The sequence below is a fragment of the Oryzias latipes genome, chromosome 7 (genome assembly GCF_053564925.1).
Source record: "Oryzias latipes strain Hd-rR chromosome 7, Olatipes_Hd-rR_3.1".
Taxonomy (NCBI): Eukaryota; Metazoa; Chordata; class Actinopteri; order Beloniformes; family Adrianichthyidae; genus Oryzias; species Oryzias latipes.
Window position 1 is genome coordinate 28,858,929 of NC_136243.1, and position 24,201 is coordinate 28,883,129.

Sequence of the window (24,201 nt, forward strand, 5' to 3'; positions counted from 1 at the left end):
AAGCATTGTTAATAAAAAAAAACAAGGTGCCATTGGATTGGAAAGAAAGTATAAAGCATTCATTTCTAAACTCCACAAAATATGTAATATTTACAAGCAGCGTGGTTTGTGTTAAACCATTTGGCAATAAAGGCAAATCATGCAAAAGACTTGTAAACAGAAGATCCTAGGAATATAAATCAATTAAATTGATTGACCCGTGGTATAAGTAGGGAAGAACAAAGGGGGGCAGTTATAATTTTTTTTTTTTTTTTTTTTTTTTTGCATTACTTCATTCAAACTTTTATCACACGGTTTTGAAATACCAGAATTTGTTATGTATTTTTTTATCCAATTCCATGAATTTAACAATGTAAAATAATTTCTATCTAATCTGTTTCTTAGTGTGTCTTCTTAAATTGTATTTTTAGCCTAATTATTACCTTTAAAATTATTTTTGAATGACAATCTAAGTTGAGTAAAATCTGTGGATATTCCCTACCTGAGGGCGGTGTGGTGGTGGAATTTAAAACTATAGATAATTTATTTTCGATCTGTGTCTTAGTTTTCCTACTTAAACTGTATTTTACTTTAATTATCACTTTTAAAATGTATTTTTTTTTTTTAAGTAAAATTTGTGGATGTTCCCTGAGGGGCAGTGTGGTGGTGGAGTGGGCGGGTCCCAATGCTCCCGCCCATTTTTTGACGTCAGCCTGCCCCTTCCTCTTGTCCCTGAGCTAGCAGCGTAAGAAATTGGAAGCTAGCGCTTAGCAGCTGTTTGTGTCAAACAACCAACTAACCAGCCTCCTAGTCATCCAGCTAGCTAGTCTGTCTGTTATTCTAGGTTGTGGTGCATCTGCTGGAGAAGAATCTTGGGCGACTAGTTTTGTCTTCTCGGGACGTCAGCTGCCTCATCCGAACGAGTTGAAAAAGCTGTAGAATATCGTCCTCGCCATCTCAACAGGAAGAAGCCCTGGGACATGGCAAGACCAGAACAAGTCCTGGTGCTAGAGCCGCAACACGAACTGAAATTCAGAGGTAACGCTGAGGCGGAGAGAAAAAGGAGGGCCGGGGCTCGTTGGCCAACACAATTCTTTGCCAAAAACCAGTGTTCGGGTCTCTCTGTTTGCCATTAGCCTAACCGATACTCTTCAAATGGCGGGTTTGGGAAACTAGCGTTTGATTGTTCGGAATCTTTAGTTGTGACAGGTGAGCGCTGCTGCTAGCCGACAGGCAGTTTTAGCTAATCTGCTAGCCGGGCAAACTGCTAGCTGTCATTGCAGCGTCAGGCAGGGCAGGCCTGCTGTGGTCTTAACCAGCTCTCTCATTATTCACTCACAGGACCGTCTTAATCCCCGTGAACGTTGGAAAACACCCCGTGTGGTCCTGACAAGACCCCCCTCCATCCCGATATTCACCCTAATGCGCCCCCCTAAAACTCTACTGTTCTAGCACTTTCTTTGATAGTTTTAAGTCATCTATTAAAAATGTAGTGTATTCGTTTGTTTTGTGCTTTTTCTGTTTCCTGCCCTTTGCAGTTTTTTGTACAAACGCTGATTGTGTCGGTATAGGTGGGGCAAGTGTGTGGATCACCCCTATTTCCTTCAGTATTTCCCTTTTTTTTACGTGACACTGTAACAAAACAAAAGAAAAAGGGTTGTTGGGATCTCAAGTTTTCATTTTACTGACAAACTTTGCATGAGAAGATGCAAACACTATTTTGCATTTTGTGACATTTGCAGTAGCAGTTGGAGATAGATACGATGTTTTCAAATGTGTGGGCTTTTATAAGACACAAGTTAAAGATTTTAATACAGATGAGTTACTAACGACATAGCCAAAGGATCAGGCTTGTTACTGGAGTTGGGGCATTAATAATGCAATATCCTGTTGCATATTCTGCTGCTCTTTTTGCTGCTGCAGTGATGTTTGCCATGTTTAGCACTACTCAAAATGTGTATTTATTCATTCAGAAAACTCAAGTAGCCAACATTTTAACTCTGCAAGAACAGAAGAAATGCAAACGTTTCTTCAAATGACTGTTGCAGGCATAAATCAAGAGGCTGTTTTATTTATTGATTACTTTTGTGCTTTTAGGCCCGTTTACAGATGTTGTCACTGCCACTCTGAAGCTCACCAACCCCACAGATAGAAATGTGTGTTTCAAAGTCAAGACGACGGCGCCGCGCAGATACTGTGTTCGCCCAAACAGCGGCATCATTGACGCCGGGACCTCCATCAACGTTTCGGGTTCGCAGTCACCTTTTCTTTATGCTGCAGAGAAAATTAAGTTCTGTTTGGCTTAAATGCACAGTTTACCTTTATTTGCTGAGCAGAATTTTTTTTGTATTTTTAAACTCTTTAATAATATTTTACGCTTACATTTATCTTAGCAAGGGAAGGGAATTGCATGCATTTTATTTGAATGTCTTATTCTTTCTCCTACAGTCATGCTACAGCCTTTTGAGTACGACCCCAATGAGAAAAGTAAACACAAATTCATGGTGCAGTCTGTGCTGGTTCCCTATGACATGACTGACATGGAAGGAGTTGTAAGTGTCTGAGCTTTAAATTGGCTGTTTTGATTGTTGTTGCTTATTATGTGTTTTGAAGTAAATTTAACTTTCAAATGAAAGATTTATTCTTTAAAGACTCATTCGGATCATCTTTTGAGCCATTTTAAAAGTGTTCTTGGTGATCTTTTAATCATGATTTCTGTCAATGAATGGTCTATGGCGCATTAAGCGAGACAAGATCGTCATTAAGTCAGGCTTGAACCATTTTCACATTAACTCTAGAACTTACAAGTATTTACAATACCTGTAATTTGCAACGTTGCTTGATTAGCAAAAAAAATATAATCTGACACCGCTACTTGTTAGCCGCATTAGCATATTCATAATAACACCTTAACAAATGTTTTGACAGAGCATCGTGTACTGGAGGATGACACGGGAGTGGATCTTCTCTCCTGTCCTGTCACACTCCCACAGAGTAATCCGGTCCCGTCCGGCCACTGATAATCTGACTCCCACTCCCTTTTCTTGTCGTCCTTTTTGGCTTCTCCCATAATAATCTCATCTCGTCCCGGTCTCGTGGTTAATGGAATCCCGCGGGTCGCAGGATTCCCGTGTCAGAAAATGTCAGAAAATAAAGTACGCTGTTATTGGTTTAAATAAACAAATAAAACAAAAAGACGCCATCTAATGGGACAGAGTTTCTGCAGAGCGACTGTAGTTTGTTGGAAATTTGGAGTTGTAAGGGTGACTGTTGGCGAAGAGCAAACCCCAACTCTATTTTTTTTTTAACGTCATTTTTTTTTCTTCTGCTTTTGATTCACAACGACTTGAATAGCAGAAATGCAATTTTGAACACATTTTTCTTCATTGGAAAAATGCCACAAGAACATGTTAAAAATACGATTTTCATCGGAGTGGGTCTTTTAAACTAAATACGTTGCATGAAAATAAACTAGAAATTCTTAGATGGTCGTGTTGAAACCTAAATGAAATCTTCTGGCTCTTTTAGTATCAATTTATCTACTATTTTGTTTGTTTCCAGTGGAAGGAGGCGAAACCTGAAGAATTGATGGATTCAAAGTTGAGGTGTGCATTTGAGATGCCTCTAGAAAACGACAAAACTGTAAGTACAAGTCCCACTTCTGTCTCTTTGTGTGAGAGCATTCCTGTCAAATATGGATGCACAAAAAAGATGTTTTTCTACATTTGTATCTTCTTAATCACAACTGGTTTTGCTTTGTAAATTCATCACTGCATGCTTTTTAAGTGTAACTTTAAACCACAGAAGTTCATCTTTCAGCGTCTCGTCTTTCAGTCAGATATCCCCGTCATTCATTACACAGCGTAGTTGATGGTTTGAAATCCTGTTTGCCGTCTCACTGCCTGCCGTCGGTCCCTCGTCTCCATTCGTCACCACCCCGCCTTCATCTTTCTCTCCACAGCATGAGGGGGAAAGCAAAAAAAATGAAACTCCCTCTACTTCTGTTAAGTCTGAGCACCCGGCCAAGCAAGGCAGCGTCTCGATGGACGACGGCGAGGTGAAGAAGATCATGGAGGAGTGCAAGCGGCTGCAGATGGAGGTGCAGAGGTTACGGGAGGAAAATAAACAAATCAAGGTGAAACTTTCAAATGAAGCAGACTTGCTTTCAGACTTCTGCTTTGTCATTTTATTTTATATTTTTTTCATCAGTAAATTCATTTATTTTACAGAAGCAGCATTTAAAGTGGTCTGTCTTAAGGCACAAAAAGCAAACAAAAACCCACAAACCAAAGATTGTTGTTGTTGTTCAACCCAGTTCGGACATTCATTTCAAAAAAGGCCAAAAAAATTTTTTAATGATTTTTCTTGTAATGATTTTTAAAGAAAAGATTTTTTTCAGTGTAATCTGTTGGACTGAGGCTACTATTAGTTATATTTGTGATTGTAGAGGAGATCTCCATCAAATTGATGGTTATTTTGGTTGATTCTTGTAATTTTGGGAGATTTCTTAATTTTTAAAAGAATATAACTGAAAAGCCTAGTTTCCACTGAGCGATCCAGTCAGGTGTACAATTGTTTAGACAATTCAGGACAGTGTTTCCACTCAACGTTGGGCCGTCATGACGCATGCAGGGTGAGGCAAACAACAACAGTGGAGGAGCTCCAATTTTTTACGCTTAGCTTTTTTTTTTTTAATGTTTTATTTACTGTCCTGACCTTTTAATGTTTTAAAAGAATTTCCACAGCTTTTGGTTCCTCGTATGATCAAGTCATTGAATGTTGTTTGAGAAAAGATTGCAGGCGACTTTCTTCTAACGACCTGCAGCCAATCAACGGGTTTTTCAACTGTAGCACCGGCCTGTTTCATTTTTTTATGCAAAGGCCCAAGAATGGGACCGTTCGGTCCAGCTTATGGGATCCATTTTAAACCGGACACACTCAAAAAGCCGGACCACTCATTGGAAACTGTCATGTTTGTATTTAATGAGGCCAAGTTAGCCTCCAGTAACTTCTTTAAGTAGCCACGTTGTTCTACATTCACCGCATCATTTCTTCTTCTATTGTATGACTTTTATAACCTGACTACCAACTTGTATTGCCACCTAGTGGTCAACATACATTACTGCACACAATCACAACAGAAACAAGGCTTTATTTTTAATTTTAATATACTGTATTCATCCCACAATGGGAAATGTGTTCTCCTCATTTGACCCATCCCCTGGGGGAGCGGTGAGCTGCAGCTGAACCGTTCGGGAGGCAGTAGCATTAAGGGTCTTGCCCAAGGACCCTCACTGGGTGATGTTAATTGCTCGCCATTGATATGGTAATTGCCCCAGTACCACTGCTCATTATTCTTCATATTGCTTTATTCCATGGTCCGGGTGAATACTTGATTCTGATTGGCTGCTGGGTGTGGATTAAAAAGTGATAATGTACGGCTAAAAAAAGAAGTTCGGGCAGATAGCTTAATGGTTCTATATCCCTCCGCTGGCTTCTTTAAAACAAACTTTAGACTCCTTTAAGCAACATCTTTTTGTCTGCTCCTGATTCATGTTGATTTGATCAAAGATATACTGGAAATTTAAATTTTAAGCTTAACTTTCTTTATAGACATTATACGTCATCAGAGGATGCTAGAAGAACATGTCAAAAACACCATTTTCATTGGAGTGAGTCCTTAAAGCCCAACTGAGCTCTTTCTGCTTGGAGTCCACAGGGTGTCTTCATGTTTGGTTCTCTTTGGGTACTTCAGCTTCTTCCTGCTGTCCCAAATCCTGCCCTTATCGGTTAATCGGTGCTTCGATTGTCCCTCAGATTGTCTGTCTCTGTATGTGACCCTGCAATAAACAGTCAGCCAGCTCAGAATGGACTCTGCCTTTGTACCTTGATACCTGGGAAAGACTTAAGTACCCTTTGTGATACTGCCAAAGATAAGGGAGGGATCCATAGAAAACTCTTCATTTCGTTGAATATTTAATATTTTTTTGCTTTTACAGGTTGGCATAAGTATATATTTTCTAATTATGAATTTTTGTAGAAATGTTTCGATTGTTACTAAAACAACTAGGAATCTTTTTGAGGCAACGTTGTCCCTCCATCTTCTGTATCTTAGTTGCGTCCATCATTGCTGTGATCTCTAGATTGTAGGAGTCCTTGAGATTCTTTTTCCTGAAGCAAATGAGGAAGTCTGAGCTTTCACGCTGGTGTTTTTCCCCTTCATCACAGGAAGATGATGGACTGCGGAAGAGGAGGGTGACCTCCGCTGCTGCTCCTCACTCCTCCAACATGGCAATGACGGCCGTGAAGGACGAAGGCCTGAGCACTCGTGTCCTGGCGTTCTGCCTACTCTTCTTTGTGATCGGGGTCATTATTGGCAAGATGGTCCTGTAGACACACAGAGGGACAGAGCACAGGGACAGAACGACGGATGGACAGCGGACTCGGGAAGACGAGGGTTGATGACGGTGATGGCAGTGAAGATGTCTTCTGGGTTCATGTTGATCTGTTTTCCCGTTTTCTTCATAATTTAATGCAATATGTCACAGAGGTATGCTTGTATGAAATGTAACTGCAAGTTTTAAGAGCGAGCAAAGGAAAGGCGGGTTAAAGATGTCTCACGTTTTTGTCACAGGTTCCGCTTTTCGCCCCTGTTTTGTTTTGCAAAAATCTGCCTTTTCTGCTTCTTCCGTCCATCTCTCCATAATCTCCTCACACTTGCACAGGTAACAGTGATCTTTGTGGAAGTGGCTTCACTTGGCTAAATGTTAACGCTTTCATTGGTTTTCAGGTTTTAAAGTTCCACACTCGTGTCAATTTCTGCTCCTCGAGATTTTAAAGGGGCATTGATTGGAAATAATCTGTGCAAACCGACCTGAATCTGTTGTCTTATAAAGTTTGACCATGTTTTAGCCAGTAAAAGCTGTGTGTGCGTTTGTGTCTTTTCTGGCTTCCCACAGGAACCCTGGCATGAGTGTGTTGTTGATGTTTTATGTGACGACAAAAAGTGAACTTGCAGGTTTGGGGAAAAGAAAAAGACAAACTTCCATTGCACCAGATTTCCTTCATGCAACAGAAAACCAGGAGTCTGTGTTAAAAATTGAGAAATAAGCTGAATAAACACGGTGGCTCACTTGAGCTAAAAACTGTACATCGATTTTGGAATCATAATAAACATGACAATATAATACTTATAACGGTTTTATGCTTCCCTGTGATGTCTTTAACAAACAAATATCTTATTTAAGATGACGTGTTTTCAATAATCTGGTCATTGAGGCTGAAACATATTAAAGCAAATAGTCCAAAGATTGTTGATTTTCTTTTTCTCATTTGAGCGAACAAGAAATGATTTCTTTCTCCTGTTGGAGAACTAATTTGTTCTGTTTTCCATTCTCTAGATCACTTTTTTTGTGCATAAAACAATTCTTTATATTTTAGAGCCTTGTGTTCTATTATCCAATCTGCTGTTTTCAGGTATGGCTGCATTTTGTTTTTATAACTTTTTTTTTTTTTAATTATTCAAGGAAATCAATTGGGACCAGTGTGGTTCACCACATAAGTGATCAGCTTTTCTTCCTCTTTTCTTTTGCTTTTTTTTTCCATTTCTGACATCAGCAAGTTTGTTTGTTTTTCCTCGTAAAGCTTGGAGGCAGAATTCTACCAGAAAACTACATGAAAAGAAAAGCTAAAGGGGCTTTGGATTACACATACAGTCACACCCGAGTAATCACACTCATTGGATAGTCTTGTATATAAAATGCAAATACTCCATACTGTCAAATTACTAACATACTGTATTAAATGAAGAACGTACCTGGACAACCATGATTATGTAGCAACATAATTAAAGTTATGTGAACCATCCACAGACAAGTTCTCTGAATTTCTTTTTAATTTGACGCATATATGGCTTCATAGTATCTCTCAAAGAAGAAACCCAGATTGAAGTGTCACAATTTATGTTTTTACTCCAAAAAAATAGATTTTTTTTTCTATAATTGTAACTTAGTTTTGATGATTCGAAATTCTACTTTTAGCAATCTTTTAAATTTGTTGAATCTATGTCAATTTGATTAGTTTCCCAACAAAAATTAATTTTTAGATCTTAGTTTCTCTGCTGTTACACTTGGTGTTACAATTAAATGAAGATGATCAAAGTAATGTCTATATGTATTCTTTAAAAAAAAATTATTAGTTTATACAAACTGTTCATAATTGAATAAATATGACCTTGTGCAATCACACAATCAACCAATAAATCTCAAATATATAAAAAGATCATGAAATTGTGAAAAACCTGCAAGTTTTCAAAGCAAAATGAAATACATTTAATAAAATTATGGCTAATTTAAAATCTGTGTGCTGGTTTTTCACAATTTCACTATCTTTTTACATATTTATGAGAGATTTATTGGTAGATTGTGTGATTGCACACGGTCATATCTTTTTATTAAATTATGAACAGTTTTGGACTCCATAATATTCAGAGTTTTTTAACAAAGCAATTAAATTTATTGACTAATTCGATTATTGATAATTCGAATCTGTGCAAAACTGGGTGTGTTGTTGGATGTCAAACCTTCAATCATCTTATGTATGCTGATGACCTTGTCATTTTTAGCCCCTACAGTGCTGGGTTACAAACACTTTTAAAAGTTTGTTCTGACTATGGCAGAGACTTTGATATAAACTACAATCCCTCCAAAAGCAAAGTAATGATTGTAAGGACCAAAGATGACAGAAATGTAAACTTTCCTGTTTTTAAGCTTTGTGGAACGCCTCTGGAACAAACCTCATCTATCAAATACCTTGGACATTTCATTACTGATGATTGGAGGGATGATAGAGACATTCAGAGACAGTACTGTAAACTCTATGCTCAGGCAAACATTCTGATGAGAAAATTAAGTACGTGTTCTCTTCAAGTGAAGTGTTCGCTGTTCAGAGCTTACTGCACTCCCCTGTATATTTGGCCCCTCTTTGGTGGAACTATGGACGTGGGACATTCCGCAAATTCTTAGTGGCCTATAATGATGCTTTTAGGCTTCTGCTACAGGTGCCAAGGTGGTACAGAGCCAGTCAGCTATTTGTGGATGCTCACATCCCCACCTGTGAAGCACTACTGCGTAAGCTTACATACGGCCTTATGGAATGCCTGGACAAATCTAAGAACTCAATTATCATGTCTCTGACTGATCCCAAAAGAAGCTCATGCCGCTACACTTCTGCCCTGAGGAAACACTGGATACAGCGATTATACTCTTTTTAATTTATATCTTTTTACTTTTTATTATGTATACTGTATTTGTATCTTTTTCTATGGACCACATCTGAGTCTGAAATAAAAGTTGTGTTTTTAATTAGTCAATTTTCTTATTGTGTTGAACTTTGCTTCGCTGTAGTTAAAACAGTCTCCCAGCAGGTGGAGACAAAGAGCACCGCCGTTGAGGAACGCCCACTCCCACCATATTGATTACGTCATCGGGCCTAATCTAGGAAGTAGAGAAACATCAACAATCCGGAGGGCAAGAACTAGCCTAGTCGGATAATATAATCAAGTTGCTTCAGTTCTATTGAATACGTCTATATTAAAGGGTAGTTTTAATACCCTCGAAATGTCATTGTTTGGGAAGATATTTGGTGGAGGGGGTAAAGGAGGAAAGGGACCCAGTCCGCAGGAGGCGATCCAGAAACTCCGAGAGACGGAGGAGATGCTAACGAAGAAACAAGAATTTTTAGAGAAAAAAATTGATCAGGAACTACAAATTGCCAAGAAAAATGGAACGAAAAACAAAAGAGGTAAGACATAAGGCTGTGATTTTCATGTAGTCTCCCGACATTGGTTGGAAATGTCACGCCCAACAGTAAAAAAAAACAAAAACAAAAAAAAAACAGTGTTAGCACGTTAGCTTGTTTGGCTGAATTGTTGGAAACTGTTGTCATTCCTGGCATCCAACTCTTTAACAAAATGTTTCGGCATTATATAATGGACCCATTTAGTTTTATAGTTGCTAATCAGTTATTTCTTTTTTCATATTCTTATTTTTTATGTTGACACCCGATAATTGCGAAATTCAATTGTGGGTTAGGTGTGGTGTGTTGTAGCTTCAACAAGGTGACGATAAAAACCACAATAAAGGGTTGACACACCTTATGTTCTCATGGATTGCGTAATGGGTTTTTCTCCGTTAGCTGCTGAGGTGTTCCCGACTTCACTTGAACGTCTAGCAATATCTATTGTATGACAGCTTTGATCTTTTCATTATTTGAGCTGTTAAAAATGGAAAAACAAAAACTAAATTAAGGTAGTTTAATCGTTTTAACGTTGCCCAAAATTGAAGTAAATTATACATTATAACTATTTTTTTCTGTGAATGGGGTTAAAAAATAAAAGCCTATTCCTGCTTTTCTTTAGTTGACATGGAGTTTCCCGAATACATATTTGATCTGTAAGCATTAAAAGGCACAGCTGTTTGTTTTACTCCAAAAAATAAAATTAAAATCTAAAATTTTAATTTCATCCTAATTTTGAACCTTTACTTCACAAAGATAATAGCATAAATTCCCCCCTGGTGATGTCCAATTGAGTGTTATTAATTCCTACAGATTCAGTAAAAACTCAATTGGGGAGGGGTCAAAGTAAGGTCTTGCAGAAGGATTGAAACTACAGGATTTGTGATCACGTGGTGTTGATGCAGCTGCCCATCACCAGTAATGACTCTCCTACTGAGAAACTAAAACCTCTGAAGTCAGGAGAAGAAACAGCGTAAGTCTTTATTTTAATTCATCTTTTTCTTATGTGTTTATTATAATTTAGGCTTGAATCTAATATTAAAATGGCTGCAAACTAATGAAAAGCAAATTCTCCTACCCATGTAAACAGATTTGGGTTATTGGCATTAACCCAGACACTGTTGTGGTGTCTTATCATTGCTTAATGTATGTAATAATATCCTAAAGTGGTACTATTGTCTGTTAAATTGCTTTTCAAGAATTTTATGCTGAGGCACCAAGTAGCATAAATGATAGGCCTATTTAAAGACAATAGTAGGAATGAAAATCTATTTTCTTTCTTGTTTTAGATGTAGTGATTCATTTAGGCAAAAATGTCGTTAATATCATATATGATTTATAGTTGATATTGGTTCATTTTGAATTGATCTGATTCATTGACCTATAATCGATTCAGGTCATCTTTAGCCAAAACTAAGATAAAAACTAAAATAAAATAAAGACGTTTTCCAGATTCCTTGAATTTCTTCAAGATAATCAAGTGTAAATGAAATATGTGTACAAACCAACAAGTAAACAAGAATTAAATGCAAATCCGTTCACATTTTAGTTTCTTTAAGTTCAGTCCACTGTCTTTTATCCACATCAAAATAATCCAATTGAAACATTCTTAGAACATTCTAGCACACTATGGTCACGTGTCTTTGCTAAATTCAATGTGTTTCCACACATTTGGACTGGAATGATGGCTGATCTTTTGACATGTGTGTTGTCTGCTGTGATGACACTTGGTCATTTTTACGTTATAGTAAAATAAACCTACCGTACCTCCATCAGATGGGATTTTCCAAGATCCATTATAGATCGATTTGTAGGAATAGGATTAATCGTTGCACCCATTGTGTCTTGGGACAAACTCAATTATTAATTTTACAAATAAAAAAAGACATGAGAGTAGTCTGGTTTTCACAGAGTTCCACTATTTTTATGAGTCCCTGCTTCTTTTATCCCTCATTTGTCTTTCTTGTTTTAGCGGCACTTCAGGCTTTGAAAAGGAAGAAGCGGTACGAAAAGCAGCTCGCCCAGATCGACGGCACAATCTCCACCATTGAGTTCCAGAGGGAGGCTCTGGAGAATGCCAACACCAACACGGAAGTGCTCAAAAACATGGGCCTCGCTGCCAAGGCCATGAAGTCTGCACATGAAAACATGTAAGGAGCAGCACACGGCTGCTGGTCAGGAATCTGACAGGCTGAACTGCAATCCACAACATAAGACCGTTGCTTCATTTGAAGGCCTCCCATTGTTCAGGAAATGTAGGAGTGACTTGTGTTCTCTCATGGTGTTATTTCAGGGATATCAATAAGGTCGATGACCTGATGCAGGACATTACGGAGCAACAGGAGCTGGCTCAGGAGATCTCGGACGCCATCTCTAAACCTGTAGGTTTTGGAGAGGAGTTTGATGAGGTGAGTGATGCTCTTCTCGCTGTTGAATCTTCACCTTTTTCTTACTGATACCTGATTTAAATGGTGTTTCTTAACATTTAGACATAATTAAAAATGACTGAAAAATCTTATCTTGTTCACAAATCTTGTTGTGGCTTTCACAATAGTTTCTTGGTTGAATAGGTCATAACTGACCTATTCGAGCTATTTGCCATGTTTTGTTACTCACTTCATTTGCCTTAGCTAGTAAACCCGACAGGCTTTTGGAGCAGGGCTGTCCAACCCTGGTCCTCAAGATCTACCACCCTGCTTGTTTTCTAGCTCTCCCTGGATCAAATATGGTCAGTCAGTCACAATCTGGAGACGTCTGACTCAGCAGCTTAAATATGGAGGGATATTTGTGCCAGTATTCTAAGTGTAACACTCTTTTGTTTGAGCATAAAACTAAAACAAGAAATTGTTTTAAAAAGATTAAAGTACACTTGAAACGCAAAAATGCACTTGAAACTCAAATACATGCAAACAAAACAATTTTACCAACGAAACGTAAAAATCCGGGCAATCAAACAATATTGACATGAGAGAAATTCTTTCTCTTCTGTGCTCAAAACAGAGCAGAGCATCGCGTTCCAAATGTACCAGAAAAGCTGGCCAATCACAGACTTCAACCCTCATGTCCATGTCTGTGATTGGCTGGCTTTTCTGGCCCATTCGGAACATGGCGCTCTGCTCTGTTTGAGCGCAGTAGACTGGGGCTGTGCCCTAACTCCCCCCCTAAGCCCTAACTACTAAAAACTATACAGTGCAGGACTGTCTAGTGCCCTGGATGTTAAAAAGCAATGCTTACACCATGCTCACTACCTTTTTTCAAACTGCATATATGACATCATTGATTTCACAAAGTGAAAATCTAATGGATAGGAGCGTATAGCGATGACCATTGATGAATCCACGAATGCATTGTGGTCTAATTTTGCCAATCTAGTGAGTATCGATGCACACCGGTAGAGACTTATGGGAAATTGTAGATTTGGACAGCACTACAAAATAGCGAAGGAAGGGAAAGAATTTGTAGCCAGAGAATGTCTCTCAAGTAAATATTGTTTTGTGTTCACTTGTTTTTGAGTTTCAAGTGCAATTTTCTTTTTCAAGTTCAAAGTAATTTTTTGAGTAAACACAATTTTTCTATTTTGTGAGTGTTGCGTTTGGAATTATTGCACCCCTCCCTCCATACACACAGGGCTCAGAGAGCTGGAGAACGGGCTGGGCGGGAGATCTTAAGGACCGGGGTTGGATCCGCTTTGGAGTGATCCTTTCCATGAATGAAATTCAGTCTTTGGAATGAGAACTGATCAAAGGAGACTTGGAACTGAACTGAACTCATGGAGGAGACATGTATTTGTTACCATAGTTCAGGAAAAAGCAGTTCATAACAAATTATAACATAAAATAAACACTGGACTCTGTTGGACCATTCTATTCATCTATTTATATTAGTGCTCATTAATGAAAAACATTTTAGAGGATGTGTTTCTCTGTGGTGGTTTTTGGTGTTGATTGCATTCTCCATCAGGACGAGCTGTTGGCAGAGCTGGACGAGCTGGAACAGGAAGAGCTGGACAAGAACCTTCTAGAGATCGGAGGACCGGAGAATGTCCCTCTCCCCAACGTGCCTTCAACTTCATTACCTTCCAGACCTGGTAAAAAAAAACAGCCTTTCAAATTAAGAGTTTGTTTTTAGAAAAAAGTTCCATTGCTAATTTGAAAATATTTAAAGGAAACGAAAAGAATCTGTTTGATTGTAGGGATTAAGAAGGGGCTGCTTTTAGCACAGCTCCATGAAGGCCTTCAGATATTTCATTTTTCTGCTTTCAACCCCCGTCACAGCCAGGAAAGAAGAAGACGAGGATGACATGGAGGACCTGCAGCGCTGGGCAATGGAAGCAATGTAACCCCAGCTTCTCCCACAGTGTTCTGAAGAAGGAGCAGTTATTGGAAGGCTATGGACTGATGAGATGTTCAGTGTTTTTGTGTCTGAGGAGAGTTTGCTGTGTACTTCATGTAACACTACAAATAAGCAACAATGCTGTAGTCCTCCTTTTCTTGTCCTTTATTCCAGTCTAGGCTCGTGGTCGCTCAGAGCACACATGCCAGAGGGGGTCATTTTGTTTCAACTCCGTTGGTGTACCTTTTAAAAAAACGCCACCTAGTTTGTTTTTGCCTTCAAACCTAAAAATGTTATTTAAAAGTTATGATTTCTATGTACCATGCAGAACCGTGGCAGCGGGATTCAAGAAGCTTGGGCTCTGTGCTGAAACATGTTCACTATTACAATAACATGACTGGAGGAGGAAGGGAAGAGTGGAAGCTAAATCCCATCTAACTGTGATATTAGAGTTGCTATAGGATTAAAATAAAAAGACATTTCACAGGAAAAGAAGGATGCATGGGGGGGAAGAATATCTAAAGCGGTGTTGCTCTACTTTGCTTCTGTCCACAGCTTTCTTCAACAAGGCATTTTCACCAACTGTACTTGTAATTTGGTGTAAATATCCCAAATATGTATTTTATTTGTACAGTAATTCTGCTGCCATTGAGAGGGTCAGGGGAGAGAAGCATGCAAGAATGAGAAGTCACAATACAAATCACATCGCACGGCTAGACAGAATGATGTTTAATCCTGTTCTCCTTCTCTGTCTGTTTCAGTCCCTTTCTTAAGGGTTTCATTTCAAATTGTATATTGTTTAAAAAAAATAATAATAAACAACATGACACCTTACTAACTATCCAGGGGGAAATTGTGATTCATGAAAGCTTAGTCACTCTCTAATGTTTGCATTATGGTGTTAAAAGAGTTGACTTATTTAGTTTTTCACTGTCATGATGTCTGTTTTCTACACAGGAAAACAAAAAAAAGCAGACATACAGACCAGCATGTTTGCCTTTCTGAACTTTATTTATCCAGAGGATAATATGATTAGCAATTCATTAAAATGTTTTCACTTCTTTCACCATAATTGAAGTTTTATGTTCATTTTTTCCCACCTAAAATCTGTATAATTTTGCTATGGATTATTGATGGAAAATATTTATAAGATGTAGAATAAGTCAGGAACTGCTCATTAACTGCGAAGTCCTCAAACTGGCATTTGCGGCACATTTTGATTTTTTTAAAAAGTGGTCAGTTCATAGATGCTATCCAATTCGTATTTATGGCATAGTTTTAGGATGATACAGTTTACTTGTGGTGTTTAACAAAAATACTGCAGATCTTTTCAGGAGTAAAACTTTGTACAATTTTAAAATACAAAAAAAAAAAAAAAAGTTATAGAGTGGTTTTTAAAACAAAAGCCAGTATGATATTTATATCATTTAACAAAATAAAGTATGTTCACAGTACAAGATGTATAAAATAGACCTATGATTGGGAAAGCACAGTAACTATTACTCATACTTACTGGAATTAAAAAGTATTTGCAACAATTTCAGCCTGAAAAAATGCGAGTGAATGTCAAGGGAAAAGACACAAAGGAGAAAAAAATACAAATGGATTCAGACATGAAGCAATGGTACAGGACAAATAATTAACAATAAGATAAGCTACAGAGTAAATAAAAAAAAATGTATCATTTTCACAAATTACATTTGTTAAAATTTCCTTTACATTTTTTTTTTATGATTTTACCATGTTAAATTAAATGATGCAAAAAGTGTTAAGAATTAAGTTTGGAGTTTAACCATTTCCTTTTCTGAATAAAAAACATTTATGCCAAAACCAAATCAGTTGTGTAATGAAAATAAAGTTCCAGTCCACTTTATCATTGTAACAGCCAAAAGTTATGTCTTTTTCTGAAAGTATGATTGTTTTACCATTTTTACAACCAAGTCCAAAATACATTCAATTCCCAGACAAGTGACAAGTTGTCTCCTCTTGTGATCCACAAAGAGGTACACAACTGGTCCATATCCGGAGAAAATGTGCCCACATTTTTAAATAGGATATGTACAATGTGGTATTTTAAATGACACTTCTTTTATTTTGTTATTTCAACAGTTCTTGTTTCCAATAAACTATATTTTATCCTAATTTATATCCATACATATTTAATCCCAGCAAAATCTACCTCTGTGTAGGGATGTTTGTGATTTCTTATTTGTTTATCACTAAAGCAATACAAAAATCCACCGGTCAGTCTGACTAATGGATCAGTGTCATCATTTCCCGCCGTTTGGTGAGTATTGAATCAAACACTGTTGCATATTCTTTAAGTAAAGCTAGGAAACCAAAATTTCGAAAAAATTCTTCATATGGTAATAAATATCCATGAGAAATAAAAAGTTGTTAAATCAAAATGTTCTCATTCATTGAAAATGTCACAATTTGAGTTCCCAATTAAATTTAATTTAACTGGTCATCAGCTTTGTCAGTACATTGAAAAACACATCTCAATACTTCAAAAAAAGGAAAATATGTTAAAATATTTTATAAGAAATAACAAAAATTTTATTTTTTTCATCAGATTCTACTGTTTGTGTCATGTCCCTCATAACCCTAACAGAAGTTTACTTCACCAACCAACACTGTTTTGAAAATTCAATAAATGTATTTAAACTAAAGCTCCTTTTGTGCTCGTTTGCTGGCAATGTGTTCTCTTTTTTGGTCAAATTCAACATTTATTAATTAAAATTATTTTATTGTTGTTTCTGAGTAACACCAAAACCTCATAATACAAATGATTCTCCTCTGACAAAATCAATGGCATGATCCATTGATCATACCATGAATTGAATTGAATCCATAACTGCATATACATCAGGAAGTGCAACACTAAAGTCTTTTACCTTTAAAAGTGGACTTAAAGCCATAGACTTTAAAAGTTTGGATGGTATGATTAGAATTAATCGGGTTAGGCTTTTTATGCAAAATGGAAGAAAACCTTGGTTTTATATTCCTTCAAACATTTTCTCTCATCTAGGGGGCATTGAGTTCCTTCTAAAATGTGACTTTGATTACAGAAAACTTCCTATTAAACTTTCTACTTATAATCAGCAGGTGTTACTGTACTGGAAACTCATATTCAAACATAACTTTAGTCCACACAACAATCCCATATGGAACTTTCAGAATATTTTGTGTAGGAACAAATCAATATTTTACAAAAATTGGATTGATAACGGTATTTGGTCATTATTACACATTATGAATCATAATGGAAACATGATCTCATTTGAAACTTTTTCCAGTAAGTTTAAATTGTATGATAGAAAACTATACAACAATGTGATGAAAGCAATCCCTCAGAATTTGATCCAAATGTCCTCTAGTCTGGTTCAAAATGTTCAAGTTCAGCTTCCATCTCTGTTGTTTGATGGTCGACCGCTTAACTAAAAACTTCCAAACTCATTTATACCATCTTTGTTTGTTAGAGATCTGTTTCCAACATCTCACAAAAATCATTCTATGTCACAGCATTACACAAAAGAAGAAATATGCAAGTTAAGATCTCAGTTTATTAAATATCCAATTTTTCTAAAATACAAAGAAATCCATTTTAAAATTATGAATGCAGTCTATCCATGCAAGGAACTACTAAATATACGTTTTGGTTTTCCAGAAAATAACTGTTCTTTCTGTGACATAAATATAGAAACAATCGATCATCTGTTTATTGAATTGTTTGCATCTGTTTATTGTTTATTGAATGTTAACAGGTTTAGGGAGGATTTTTTTATTTGTTGGTACTCCTCAAAGTTTCCTTTTCCTATTTCTACTCAGTTACAAAACATACTTCATTACTTGGAGTAGTTTCTGCAGATCATTGATTTGATTTGGCATTTAATACTTAATTTCTGAGAAAGTCTTCATTCATAAGAGAAGATTTTTGAAAAACCGAACTATTATTTAATACGTTTCATAAAGAGATCTGTTTATATATTAAATTGCTGAAATTCATGAAAAACAAAAATGCAACAAAACTGTCCATTTTCATTGAAGACCATATGATGTATGACAATCCCTAGTATTGTGAACTACAATTCTAATGTTATTTATTTCCATTTTAATTATTTTCCTTTTTATTTATTTCTGTTGTACGGTTAGGATTAGGGTTCTAATAAAGAATTAAAAAAATGTAAAAAGAAAACAACAAAAAACAACTAGAATCTTTTGGATCACTTGACATCAAAGGGGGCCCAGTTCTTGCCTTTATTTATTTTTTAATCTTTTGTCATTTTTTCTGTGAAACTGATTTTCAAACTCAGTAATTCAACCCCGTAACATGTAAATAAAATGGACAACTTCTACTTGCAAAGTAGTTTTAGTCTTTTAAATAAGTATGTTAAATCTGAACTTCATGACCTCTTCATAATGTTCAGTACATGAAGCAGCAGCCATTTTGTGCAAAAATCTCAACCCAGTCACACTCCACTCTGTTGTGTTTTAGTGCAACGGGGTTGAGAGACTGTGGCAAGGTTGAGATTTAAGAACTTTGATTGTTTGATAACGCAAGTATTTTAAAAAATGATCATTTATTACAATGGAAATTGCCATTCTGCTTCAGGCTGAACACAATTTCTGTTTCGTGTGAGTGGCAGAGAAGGAATCCAAGGGAAAATATCCACCCTTCACACTCACAGCTTTGAAACACGTCATACTTCAATTTGAGTCTGATTTTCTTATGGTTAATTAGTTATCATTATATACATAAAGATAAAGGAAAGTCCTAACACTGAATTTCATGATTAAGAAACTATACATAGGTCCATATTTGTCCCTTCAACCCTGTCACGATCTTCAACTGTTTCAACCCCGTAACACAAATATTATCAGAAAATAATTATTAAAAATAAAATAAATAAAAAAACATTTATGGTTTGTTTACATTTTTCCTAAAATATTGAGAATATCATATGATTTGGTTTTTAACAATATTCTTCAATTGCGATATACATAGAAAAAAATAAAATTTCAGTAAAAAAAATGACAAAATTTGACTACAAACTAATTCATTTTGACTAATGGAACAGCATTTTTATTTCCCTTAAAAAGTTGCAACAGTTTGTTTTGTATTGCATCAAATATTGTTGCTAATTCTTTCTAGTTGGGTGACGTGAGTCATGCGCCGTCGCAAAGAAAAGACGTCAAAATTCCTCCTCTTTGCGATTGCGCACTGTGGTCCGTCGCTGATGCAAGAAATTTTACGCGGAGATCTGAGGCTGGTCGAAGGATAAGAAGTTCTGTGATTTGTATCGTTTTTTCATTGTGCAAACATGTCGGGAGACGAGGTGAGTCTTCTTTGATTATCAACCATTATTCGCTGTCAGTGCCGTGACTTTTGGGATGCAGTTAGCGGAACTTTAGGAGCCGATTGGTGTTGAGGTGGGGCCTGGCTCCACACGATTCCCCTTGGCAGCGGCAACTCTCACATGGTGGCAGCTGGGCTAACAGCGGCCCAGACAGACGAATTAAACAAGAAAATGTCCAGCTCACCGCTTTTTGTTAAATATTTACTAGTAGATCCACCCTTATGGAACCTTCAACGTCGAAAAGACCAGTTAATTGATACAAAAAAGAAGTTAATGTTAGCTAGTAGTTAGCGAAGCGCGCGACGCTAACCGACAGTCACTTCTGTGTTAGCAAGCCCAAGCTACTCCGACTGTTCTGTGAAGAACAGACGATGACACAACTACCTTTTGTGTTTAAATACATTATGTAACTAATTTAGATAACAGAGTTGCTACAACTCTTCTGCCATTATGGAAATCTGAGAGCACAAATAACAGGAAATCCGATGTCACGTATTTATAACTATTCTGTGTCCTGCAGCCTGCCTGAACTGCTTAACTTGCTATGTGATATGCTGGTAAAATAATCATGTTTTAACCCAGATCAAACATGTCCGATTTTTAAACGGGTTTCATTAACTACAATTACTCTCCATGTCAAACTTCAAATTTTTGTAGGTATGATGTCGGCCTCATGACTGATTTCTTTTTTTTACCCCCCCCCCCCCTCATTTCATTTGTAGATGATTTTTGATCCTAACATGACCAAGAAGAAAAAGAAGAAGAAGAAGCCTTTCATGGTGGATGAGGAAGGAGGAGAGGGCGCAGGAGGAGAAGAGGCGAAAGAGGGAGAAGCAAAGGAGGTCGAGCCAGAGGTTGAAGAGAAAGAAGTGGATCTAGAAGAAGATGAAAGCAGGAAGAAAGGTTGGCAAAATGAATGTTTTCAAGCTGAACTAGACTTTACAGCTGCACTATTATGAATTGTTCTTGAGATTTTCACTGCACGCTACTTACTTGACATCAGTTAAATTTCTTTTAGAACCATCGGATGATTTGAATGACCTGAACTTTGCCAACCAGAAGAAAAAGAAGAAGAAACCTAAAAAAGTGTTCGATGATTTAGAAGAAGAATTAAAGGTGAGTTTTCTTTTTCTCCAACCAGTACCATATTCTGCAGCATCTTTACATGTTTCTCTAATTCAACTCTCTGTTCAATTCTAAAAATCCAGGAATTAAAAATTGAAGGCGAACAAACAAAGGCGCAAGAGGAGGACCTGGATTTGGTTCTTCCAACAAAAAAGAAGAAGCCAAAGAAAAGTGACTTTGATGAAGGAGGGAAAGAGTTGTTGGAAAACGATGAAGGTAGACATCAATTCCTGTTTGGCACATGAACATAAAGAAGCTGTTTGTGATTTTGATATTGTCTGCAGCACTGGAAGATGATGAGAGCAAGATCAGTGATGGGATTTCTTTCAGCTCCTCTACAGGACCTGCCTGGGCAGGCTCAGAAAGGGATTACACCTACGATGAGGTAAAAATCACCCAGAGTGTACAGATGTGTTCTGCAAATCTTGCTATTCGTATCCTCAAATGCATAATCTAACAACATCAAACCCCTCAAAATACAATTTTTTTTGGTAACAATGTTAGGATCTTGCCCTGTTTTTAATTCAACCCTATAACTCATGTCTCTTTCAGCTCCTAAATAGAGTCTTCAACATCATGAGAGAAAAGAACCCGGACATGGTGGCCGGAGAGAAGAGGAAGTTTGTGATGAAGCCTCCTCAAGTGGTCCGAGTGGGAACCAAAAAAACCTCTTTTGTCAACTTCACAGACATCTGCAAACTGTTAGCATCCGACTTTCCTTTTTTTATTTTATTTTTTCGCTCTCCTTTTATTTTTTTTATTTTTTCCCACGTAACTCTAAAACTGGCGTGTCATTCGTTTTGAACACAGGTTGCATCGTCAGCCTAAACATCTCCTCGCTTTTCTGCTGGCTGAGCTGGGAACGAGGTATCTGGAAAGCATAAACTGAGTGTAATTTTTTTTTTTTTTGGTACAAACAGTTTATGTCTGTTTTTCTAAAAACAAATGTTTTTGTCTGTAAACAGCGGCTCCATAGATGGAAATAATCAGCTGGTGATCAAAGGCAGATTTCAACAGAAACAGATTGAAAATGTGTTAAGAAGATACATCAGTAAGTCTAAAGTTTGTGGTTTATTACAGCTGAGTTAACCCTTTAAAACTCCGGTGTTGGCCTTCTTTCTGACAATCCCCATATTGGGATTAATAAAACCTTCTATTCTAAAGTATTCTATTCTAACTACTGTAACTCTTCGTCCGTTTATGCAATTACCATAAGGTAATTCAAGCTAATTCTAAAGCCTTCCGCAGATCTACAACACTTTACAGCAGTGACGTGCTTTCCCAGCCGATATAAATCAGGTGATTCTGTCTTGGAAAAAAGTGGCTTTGCACAGTTATTTAGCACTTAGCATTAGTAATGTGTTGCATATCAGTGCGTAGCCACTATGAAAAGCCGCTTTCTCTGCGTCAGAATCAGCTGATTCGCGGTGATTGTGTGAAGTGAATGGTCAGTGAGTTACGGTATGTCAGAGAGCACATGTTCTTTAGGTGGCACCGGTGACATTTCCAGTATTAAAGGGTTACCAGCATGAGAAATTTCAGTAACTAATAATGAATTAAAGGTATTTGGAGTTCGGAGATAAGCATTTTAAAAATTTTCACAAAGGAATTTACTAAACATAGGTCTTGTTGTGAGTTTCTAACATTACCTAGACCAATCACATTCTGTGTGCATTAAATAACTGAAACTTTTCTAATTTTTGCAGAGGAATATGTGACATGTCACACCTGCCGCTCTCCAGAAACCATCTTGCAGAAGGACACTCGTCTTTATTTCCTGCAGTGCGAGACCTGCCACTCCCGCTGCTCCGTGGCTAGCATCAAGGCCGGCTTCCAGGCTGTGACTAGCAAGAGGGCACAGCTCCGCGCCAAAGCCAACTGAAGGCCGTCTCTACTGGGCTCCCCGTCTTCTCTTGGCTTGTTTCTTTCTTTGAAGAATTTCCGAAGCTGGGGTCGGCTGCCCCTCTTTGATCTACTAAAAGGACTCTCTGAATCAAACTGTGGGAGAGTTTGCCTTTAGTTGTCATTGCTGGACCAGGTTTCGTGCGGAGAGGGAATGTATCTAAAACCAGTTTTGGTAAAGGCACCATGTTTGTCACATTCACTAAGATTGAGTGCAGTTTGATTTTTGTTTGGCTGACAGACTCAAAAGAAAAAATACTTCTCATTTGCTGTGATTCTTGTTTTCTTGAAGAAAAGCCTGAATACCCGTTTTGAATCCTTTCATTCTTCTCCCACTTCTTCACACAATAGACACATTTCAGAAAAGAAATTTTTCCAGAGTAAGTCAAGTTATGTTCACTTATTTTAACAATGACAATGCTCTGTTACTTTGGTAAATGAAAACAAGATTTGAAATAGTTTTTCAAAGTCTCCCAAGTTTCAGTTCAGTTGTTCCTGAAACAATTAGTAGTCGTGTTCTACTGAGAGACTCAGATTTACAGTTTTCCAGTGAAGTACACCACCTTACAAGACTTGGTCTGCAGAGGTGGAGACTTGATGAATAAATGTGCATGGGGAGGGAGGCTGTGTTCAGAAAGAAGTGGAAATGTGCTTTTTAACTACTCTTGTAGCATTGCTGATTTTTAAAGAAAGCTGACTGACTGATTTTATTAGAATGATTTGGGGAAAAAATCAATTTTATTGTTTTGAGAAGGCTTTTTTTTTCACCTGAAGACAGATTAATAGACAAAAGCATTGAGGGCAAAGGGTGTGGGGAATTCTGAAGAGGGAGATAAATCTGATGAAAGTTATTCTTCACAAAGATTTTTAAAAATGCATCAGTTTATTCGGAATATCTGAATAGACCTAAAAAATCTGTTTGACAGTAATGGCAAAAAAACTGGTCTGAACTTGTTTTAAAACTGTTTTTTTCATAAAATAAAATGTTCTCTTGCTCTACATTCTCGACTTGCTGTAGCAAACACATTTTTAAAGTTTATTGGAGGAACTAAGGGTTGATTCTGTTTCTTCTGGCCTTCAAAATATTTCCAGATGAAAGTACTTTATTTCCTGGTGTTGAGTATTTTACAAACCTTGACAATGTCTGTTACTACTGCGTGCTTCTTGACACTCATATTCAGTACACCACTTTTTTAATTATTTTTTTTTCTATTTTTGTTTCAACGTAACCGACTAACATTTTTACCCATTTATTCAAAAAATTATTATTCTACATCAATAAAAATGTGTTCTTTTCACATTTGAAGTTCCATCCATCACGTCGGGTGGAAACGGATTAGATGGCGTTTTGGGGAAGTACATTTCGGCGATGTATGAAGGAGAAAGAAACTTGGTGGAAAGGTTTGGCAGCAATGCAGGGGCTGCAGATTTGTCCCTCTGGTTGGGCTTCAGGTCAATAAATCAATCAAAATGTAACAAACTGAAAAGTAAAGTAAATGTAGAAAATGTAATTTTTTGCACAGTGTGTACATTGCGTAATGAGTTTAAATGGATCTAGGGATGGATCCTAGGATTATAAAACAGAGTACAGGTACTGTTGTGGTAATAGGGGATACAATTGACTTTGTTTTTGTATAAAAATATATTTTTTTCTAAGAAAACATAACATAGTCACTAAAATTTTAAAAATGATTTTTTTTGTTTAGAA

At 37.1% G+C, this 24,201-nt stretch overlaps 3 protein-coding genes across 5 annotated transcripts; all 3 read left to right on the top strand.

Annotated features, from left to right (window-relative positions):
• The first annotated feature begins 668 nt into the window (after positions 1–668).
• On the top strand, positions 669–7,287 carry LOC101163410 (vesicle-associated membrane protein-associated protein B/C). Of its 2 annotated transcripts, none has more exons than XM_004070341.5 (6): positions 669–1,017; positions 2,077–2,229; positions 2,428–2,531; positions 3,541–3,621; positions 3,941–4,114; positions 6,208–7,287. In XM_004070341.5, the coding sequence occupies exons 1-6, from the start codon at positions 960–962 to the stop codon at positions 6,370–6,372; spliced, it is 735 nt and encodes a 244-aa protein (XP_004070389.1). In that variant the 5' UTR covers positions 669–959; the 3' UTR covers positions 6,373–7,287. The 2 variants fall into 2 exon arrangements, with proteins under 2 accessions (XP_004070389.1, XP_011475162.1); XM_011476860.4 differs by having other exon boundaries at positions 3,989–4,114.
• A 2,155-nt stretch (positions 7,288–9,442) lies between these two features.
• chmp4ba (charged multivesicular body protein 4Ba) lies at positions 9,443–15,178 on the top strand. The gene is made up of 5 exons (XM_004070340.5): positions 9,443–9,780; positions 11,747–11,924; positions 12,068–12,182; positions 13,735–13,861; positions 14,049–15,178. Exons 1-5 carry the CDS (start codon positions 9,597–9,599, stop codon positions 14,111–14,113), a joined length of 669 nt encoding a protein of 222 aa, XP_004070388.1. The 5' UTR covers positions 9,443–9,596; the 3' UTR covers positions 14,114–15,178.
• A 4,088-nt stretch (positions 15,179–19,266) lies between these two features.
• On the top strand, positions 19,267–23,494 carry eif2s2 (eukaryotic translation initiation factor 2, subunit 2 beta). 2 transcript variants are annotated; one of them, XM_004070339.5, is made up of 9 exons: positions 19,267–19,445; positions 20,189–20,369; positions 20,485–20,582; positions 20,675–20,807; positions 20,876–20,976; positions 21,144–21,292; positions 21,402–21,458; positions 21,557–21,642; positions 22,298–23,494. In XM_004070339.5, exons 1-9 carry the CDS (start codon positions 19,431–19,433, stop codon positions 22,471–22,473), a joined length of 996 nt encoding a protein of 331 aa, XP_004070387.1. In that variant the 5' UTR covers positions 19,267–19,430; the 3' UTR covers positions 22,474–23,494. The 2 variants fall into 2 exon arrangements, with proteins under 2 accessions (XP_004070387.1, XP_011475159.1); XM_011476857.4 differs by having other exon boundaries at positions 19,268–19,445; positions 20,470–20,582.
• Positions 23,495–24,201: the final 707 nt, after the last annotated feature.